The sequence below is a fragment of the Daldinia childiae genome (assembly GCF_008694065.1).
Source record: "Daldinia childiae strain JS-1345 chromosome Unknown Scaffold1, whole genome shotgun sequence".
Classification (NCBI taxonomy): domain Eukaryota; kingdom Fungi; phylum Ascomycota; class Sordariomycetes; order Xylariales; family Hypoxylaceae; genus Daldinia; species Daldinia childiae.
In genome coordinates, this window is record NW_022984642.1 from 2,654,693 (window position 1) to 2,662,129 (window position 7,437).

Here is a 7,437-nt window from a genome sequence, read left to right on the forward strand (position 1 = left end):
CGTGTCGTCTCGACGGAATCAAGGGACAGAGGAGAGGAAAGGAATAGGACGAGGTGGTGTGTGGTGGTCAATTGGAAGAAAGTTCCCTCAAAACGACGTTGACGTCTCTTTGAGAATTGCTGGTCGGGAATTATTGGACGCTTCTTCGAAGTGGCGCTAGTGCTCATTGCGATTATTTCGCACTCTCTTTGATTGGTTGTAGCTAAGAAATTTGAAGCCTGAATTCTGAGGCAAAAAATTATTCATATTACGTATCTTAGTAGGTAGGTACCTACGTATCTACGTACCTAATAACCTACAGTTAGTAAGTAACGCAACCCCTACAGTTAGCCAAGCCAGTTTGCTATCGCTTTTAATTCAAAATTTCTGCAAGCAATTAGAATCTTTTTTCCTTTTCTTTTCTTCATTAATTGTACATGTGCACATTTTATTGTAGGTGAGCTTGAGCGAGTTCCTGGTCTTCCAGGTGACTTGCTGCAGTCGAGTCTTCCTCTATCTTGTGTTCTAGAGCAATATTGTACGCCGATTATGGAAGCACTTGAGAGGTGCTAAATCTCGAAGATTGTTGCCTCTTACCGCCGGTCGTCACATTTGCGCGTTTGATCCTGAGTTTTCTATTTTCTATCATTTTCAAACCGAGACTAGAAGAGAAAGCAATAGTATTTATTTACCAATCAATAATCTTTGTCTACTGAGATGTCCTATGTGAACTCTAGGCACCAACGCTTGACTTGTTCTTACTCACCAATCATCCTATCTATATAATTTACTTAGATCTATCATGTTTTCGAAGCTCTCCCCTCTTTCTAATATCGACTTTGTAAAGAAGTATGTCATCAGCATATCAACTAACCAACATGTCTAAACTGAACTATGCCACGAGAAGGGTCACCAATAATGCAATCTATCAACTTGCACGTGTAGCTGATACCCTACATAACAATTCACTTGACAAAGTTGACCTTTTGGAAGAATATATAGATCATGAGCTCGAAAAGCGATCGTCAGACCTGAAAGATGTCCTAGAGAAAGTCAACACTGCTATTCAGTCCCTTCGAGAGAATGTCCACCATACCAGTCGAGCCCAACAACCCAATGATAAGATGATTGGCTGTCTTAATATCCTCCAAACTCAAATTCAAACTATGTATACCGACCAGGATGGACTTTCGGTCGGATTTAAAGATCTCAAATATAAAGTTGCAGGAATCAGGAGCAGCCAGCATGATCTTCGCGATGTCCTTCGTATGATACACACAGATGCTCAGATATCACATGAGCCCACGGACATTTTTGGATTCCCCCAATTTAAAAGGCTTCCACCGGAAATTCGAGCCATGATATGGGACTTGGCCATTCCTAACCGAATACTCGTTCTTAGGGGGCAATATATGTATCATTTCCCCGGTCATAACTGTCTATATCATTTCGAATCAAGATTATCTCCTCCCTCGGTTGCTCAAGTCTGTAAGGAGGCTCGATCAATCGCTTGCCGTAGCGGTAGATTTGTGAGCGTTAGGCTGAATAAAGAAGATAAACCTAGACCCTTATGGTCCTGGTATGATCCGAGCCGGGATTCTCTTCGTCTACTTACCGAAACTCTACAGGGTTCACTAAATCCTACTATATTAGAAATTACGCAGTGTACTCAGTCTGTCATAAGTGGTGTTGACTCAAGTAATACATACTGTCGTCAGCTCCTGTCTTACCTTTCTGATCCACTTTACTTTCCGCGGCTGAAAGTCGTCAGCTTTATATCGGATACCTACAAGCATCAACAGCTTACCGATCACGTTATCGAAACTCGACTATTTAGCCTAGATCGCCGGGACTCTCTTTCCTTCGATGTTGATGACGAGGCTGCTAAGAAGGCTCTAATCCACCGAATTACAAAGGATCATTTTTCAGTAGAAGCCGACCATTTAGTGAGCTGGTTAAAAGAGGACACAAAGGAGTCGTGGAGTGACTTTATAAGTGTCCATAACGTGAAGTGGCCTCATTTCTTGGATCACCTGCATAGAGAATGGTTTCTCGCTAAGCCACGGCATTTATCAGCTGCTAGAGATTATGCTGTTCAACTAGCTAAGAAGTTCGGTAACGAAAAATCCTCGAAGGGCTTGCCCGTATTCCGACGCGTAAAATTGATCGAACGAACAGTTAAATAAGTACCTGCTGAGTATCCCCTGTCTGATTCGGAAACTTGGTTGGATTGATCTGAAGGATAATTTATAAGGACTTAGAGTTCCACCTGCTTGTACCTCTCATATCTTGCCTTGCATTTAGGTTTGTGGCACGCCGGTAGACACTGATTCGAGCAGCATCGTAGGACCACACTCACTTGCTGAATACTTGATGAGAAGCTTGGGTAGACAGAGAAAAAACAAGTTGGCATCTTGAGATCCCATAATCGTCGTGATATTAGACTAGAATAATTACCATATATTTTCGTATTAGTAACATAGCCACCCTTTGAAAAACGGTTGAGTCTAAGATGTTCGGTGTTAGTGCTATTTGAACATAATATTTTCGTGAATAATCTGATGTACTGGCTGATTATTACTCTTATATGGTAGGTATATGATATATATTTTAAAAATTTTCTCTGGTTCGGCTTGTGGTAATAGATATTTCTTAAACATTCTTTCAATGCTCCTACATCATAGGGGATTTGGAACTGAGAGTTTTCAACCAGTTAATTCTGATTGAAAAGAAAAAAGGGTGCGAAAATACAACGAGTAAATACTAAGCATGGTCATACCTACATGCTTTACTATTTAAAGATTTTAACTACGTAAATAGGAATCGACTTGAGTTATCTGTGTTGTAAACTTTTACATGATCGGGGTTCGCTGTCAGTTTTAACTCACCCCACTAAATTTTCTGCTTGTCTATTGTACTTCGTAGCCAGCGGATATAAGATCTAATAATGAGCCAAATTCTCACCGCCCAGATATCAATCTGGCAAAATCTTGTGTTCACCACAAGCAACATGGTTTGGTGGTCTAGTGGTATGATTCTCGCTTAGGGACAACCCTATTCATATTATGCGAGAGGTCCCGGGTTCAATCCCCGGCCAAACCCTTTATCTTTTGTTAATATCTTAATATCTGTCTGATTCCAGCTTTTTTGGCGCATATCCTTCGACTATTATTTTTTATATTGATAACTTTTTGTTCGGTCGAATGTGGTAACAATCTGTTGGCTAAGTCGTTTATTATTTAAAGACATATTCAAAGCTTCATATGCTGTCGATTGACAACTCTATGGTACTTCATACTATGTGAGTTAACAGCATTCTTTCACATAAACGATTCGGCGTTTGCAACTAAAAGAGTATCTCTAAACCCGAGAACCCCAAGCAAGAACCCCAAGCACGTTGCCCTACGGAAATTACAAGCTTCGGCCTCCGTCATTCTGTTGTGAAACGTATATGTTTTTGCAGGCCTTGGGTTGACCCTTACGATGTAAGCGGTAATAACAAGACTTACACCTCATGAAGCATCTACCTATCTCAAGTTGATTTATTGTTGTATCTCACCTAGGTACGTAGTTTATATTTCTCGCGTAATCAATAATCGTACCTAGGTATGTATACAAGGTCACACAGCCTAAATTTCGCATAGGCTGCCCAACATGAAAAAAATGATTGCAAGGGTTTACCGACCATAGTGATACTCTCATTTCGGTATTGATCGTCGGGTGGTAGTTCAAGTGGATCTCATGAGTTTAAGATGACTGGGGTCCGGCTCATTCGGAACAATGCAGAAGACCGTTGTTGGTGCTTATGTAAAAAGTAAGAAGCTGGGGTAAACAGGATTATTATTATGTACTGATCAACTCTACTCATGATATCTTTATCTTTAGATGTAGAGATAAGGTAGTGCAATATTTATCTATACTAATATATCGCAAATTATACCACCACAACACAGCATACATCATTATTATTAATTACCTTCATATATAAAAGCCGTCTAGGCAGCCATCAAATAATTGAATGAGATGAATAAAAATTCCAAGCCAAGGCTAAAAGGCCCGGCCTGGCTCTTACAATCTGACGCTAAGAATGTTTTTAATCCCGGTACCCCTGGATAATGCTATCAGTGCTATATCCCGATACATCGTAGCGCGTACCGTCGACGGCCGCATTAAGGGGCCCCTTCATGTAACATACCGACTTATAAAAAGGAAGCATGTGCCCCCTTCGCGATGTGCCGATCTTCTTGATCTACACACGCGAGTCAAAAGACGACGATCAATAGATACGCGAGTCATTCATTCATTAATTCATTCCGATCCGCTCGTTTATAAGGTCGACCAAGCTTTTTCCCAACTAACAACATACATTCTTTTTTTGCTTTTGCGAAGACCGATAATTTACATACAATATGTATACTAATAACGTAATCGTCCTCGCGGCTCTTGCTGCTTGCGCTTCCGCCCAAATCCCGAACCTCATGCCGCGCCAGACTTTCGGGAGCGACGAGCCGGAAGAGACCGAATCCTCGCCGGAATGTATTTCTCGCGTCCAGTCTTGGTCCAGCGCTTTTCCCACTCCAGCTCCGGCTTTAGAAAGCGCGATGGAAGACGCTACAGTGGAGGGCGGCATGGCTGAGTCAGGTCTGTCTGGCTTGTGCCAGTATGGCACCGCTCTTGGCAAGGACCAAGGTTCTGCGTACACTTCATACTGCCTCGATATGTACTCGTATCTATCTTCGCAATCCTCCAACCTACTCGCTCTGGCTACTACCTGCTCCGACGATATGGGTGCGCCCCGGAGGTTATCACCAGCCAGCTTGACGAACTCCTCGGCGTATACTCCCAATTCTCGGCAGGCGGCTGCAAAGCTGTCTCCGCGACGACTACGGCGGATTCCTCCAGCGGAACAGTTGTTTCTTCCTCCGACAGCTCTGCTGCTACCACCACAAGTGCTAGCGGTTCTGCGACAACTACCGCATCTACTACTAGCAGCCCTGAATCCTCAGCAGCTGTCGCGGCAAGCAGCTCGGCTGCATCGGCGATACCTACTGGTAACGCCAGCCCGAGGGAGACCGGAATGTTCGCTGCGGCTGCCCTGGCTGCCGGTTTCATCGGCGCTGCTGTGGCCCTATAAAGTTCTCGGTTACCCATACTGTAGAAATGAATATGATTGAAATTTAGCGTCTCACCCCGTAGGATTCTACTTCTCTGGACGTGTTTTGCGTTCCCGGTTTAGCGCTTTTAGTTACAGTTCACCCTCATACCCATCTGTCTACTTCATATATATAAGCGCATAGTTCCTAGCTGACAAGCCTATTAGAGGCGTGAGCTCAATAAGGCTATCGTAGAACCAATATAATAGTATATCTGAAGCGCCTAGTTGTGTTTATGCTATATGCTTGCTGTTACCTTAAATTGCCTGATGTTCATCTAGTCTATGCAGCCTTCTATTACTACCTCTCAGACACTCTTATTAAAAACAACGAGTCTTTAAACGTTAACTTCGTTATACTCAGCCCAGTCTTTCCCCCGCCAAAATTTCTGTCCACCCTTGAAAGAATGCTAATTCTCTCTTTTGCCCTAGCCTCCATTCTTGCTTCAAAGTCTGCAATACTACTCTTCGTTACTCCTTCAGCAATAGTCAACGCTAGATCCGCCGCACTTCGAACAGCAGTATCGCCACCGGATCCACCCATAGGGCTCATAGGATGTGCTGCGTCGCCGATAAGCGTAACTAGCCCGGTCTGACCAGCCGATCCTATTCCAATGTCTGGTTTGCTCGATAAAAACGGGTATGCAGGAGGATATTTCATGATTGGCTGAACTTAGCAAGAGCTTCAGAGCGGGATGCCATGTCTCAGTTACTCGATCTAGGAACTGCCTTTTCTCACCCGTTGCCTTAGGTAAAACCGTCGAATACTGAAAAGGCGCCGTACAGACGACCAGTAGGCGTAGTCGGAAAAGTCAGGTAGCCTTGCGTTTGATTCTTGCCGGACGCTTTTCGACCATATCATCGGATCGACAATAATCTGGACGTTCGATTCCTGATCCTGGTACATACACCAACTAAGCATATCTTTTGGTACACTTTTCTTGAGATCGTCCGTCAGTGGAGTTCTACCCCACATGAGCCAGCGTTCTAGATCAAGCAGCTTGCGATCGGGCTGGAGTTGTGTGCGCACGCGGCTCCGAATGCCATCTGCACCCACAAGTAACCGTCCAAGCGCTGTCGATCCGTCCACAAATCTAACTTGAACTTGATCTCCGATAACCCTGTAAGATTCGAACTCTTTTTCGTACTCTATGGCATCATTGATGTTCAGCGCAAGTAATAGACGAATCCACGTCCTGTCCACGGGCATGGAGACCGGGTCGATCAGTGTCTGCTTTGCGAACTCGAGCTTTCTGACATCTACATATCGCGGCTCGAAGGGATATCTCTCGGCCTCGGTGCGTCGAAGTAGGTCCTGAAGTTCAGGAGATAAAACGCTATCGAGAGCGGCTTGACCATCTTTTGAGATGCGAAAACGATGGCCTTGTGAGCTGCGTGACTTAGAATATCGTTCGAAGAGGCGGAATGGAATTGAACGGAGACGTAAACCTTGGGCTAGTGCGAGACCCGCAATACCGGCGCCGATGATCAGGATCGGCGGATCTGTTGTGTTATGTTGTCCCATGGTTAGGTAGATAAGGTAGGTAAGGTATGAGAAAAATTGAAGTTATGAAGACCGTATTATGCCGGGGTCCAAACAGATCAGTTTATAATTCGATGTTGTTGAACCCTTACTTTCTGTTACTCCATTACAGCAAAGTCGCTCAATTTCTCCTTTCGAATCTCATATAAACTATAAATCATCTAAAAATGAAAGTATCTACACTAGATACATGTGAATCTATTTTGTTTTATTTTTATCTACCTCTTAATAAGCACTAAATGTTGTTCTTGCTTCGATATCCATAGCCGTAACATTCCCGTTGCATGGTAATCGCTCCTCCTTTCCTGATTAGTACATACACAATATTCACCAAATCTGATGCGGAAGACTGATTCTTGGTTATTGACAGAACTATATTGATTTGGTATAGTATAGCTTAATTTATGACAAAACATAGTTTTCGGAAGTAACTTGAAGTGTAATGTATCTCCTATCATACCTTATAACTATTAGAAAACTTCGTACCCATTGATGAAAAGAGGGCAGAATGAATGCCCGCTTTTATTTTATTGAAAACTCTCGCCGAATATCACGGCCCCGGCGGTTAATGGTCGCTTCCAACTCCAACGAAGGTCTGATACCCAGAATCGGTACGCCGTCAGTATGTCCCCGGTCCATTATCCCGAACACGTAAGCTTCACCGACTAGGCGGAACGAGCCATCCAAGCTAGGTCTTAAGATGAAGGGAGTGTCGCTACCATCTAGAAAGGTCACAATATCTCCGGCCTCTGTGAGTAGAGGG

General features: G+C 43.7%; 2 protein-coding genes across 2 annotated transcripts; one reads left to right on the forward strand and one right to left on the reverse strand.

Annotated features, from left to right (window-relative positions):
* Nucleotides 1-4,388: 4,388 nt before the first annotated feature.
* GL218_00686 (uncharacterized protein) lies at nucleotides 4,389-5,113 on the forward strand (the record flags this gene model as incomplete). The annotated part of the gene is made up of 2 exons (XM_033577119.1): nucleotides 4,389-4,767; nucleotides 4,836-5,113. The coding sequence occupies 2 exons, from the start codon at nucleotides 4,389-4,391 to the stop codon at nucleotides 5,111-5,113; spliced, it is 657 nt and encodes a 218-aa protein (XP_033441681.1).
* A 736-nt stretch (nucleotides 5,114-5,849) lies between these two features.
* On the reverse strand, nucleotides 5,850-6,656 carry GL218_00687 (putative cercosporin toxin biosynthesis protein; the record flags this gene model as incomplete). The annotated part of the gene is made up of 1 exon (XM_033577120.1): nucleotides 5,850-6,656. The coding sequence occupies one exon, from the start codon at nucleotides 6,654-6,656 to the stop codon at nucleotides 5,850-5,852; it is 807 nt and encodes a 268-aa protein (XP_033441682.1).
* Nucleotides 6,657-7,437: the final 781 nt, after the last annotated feature.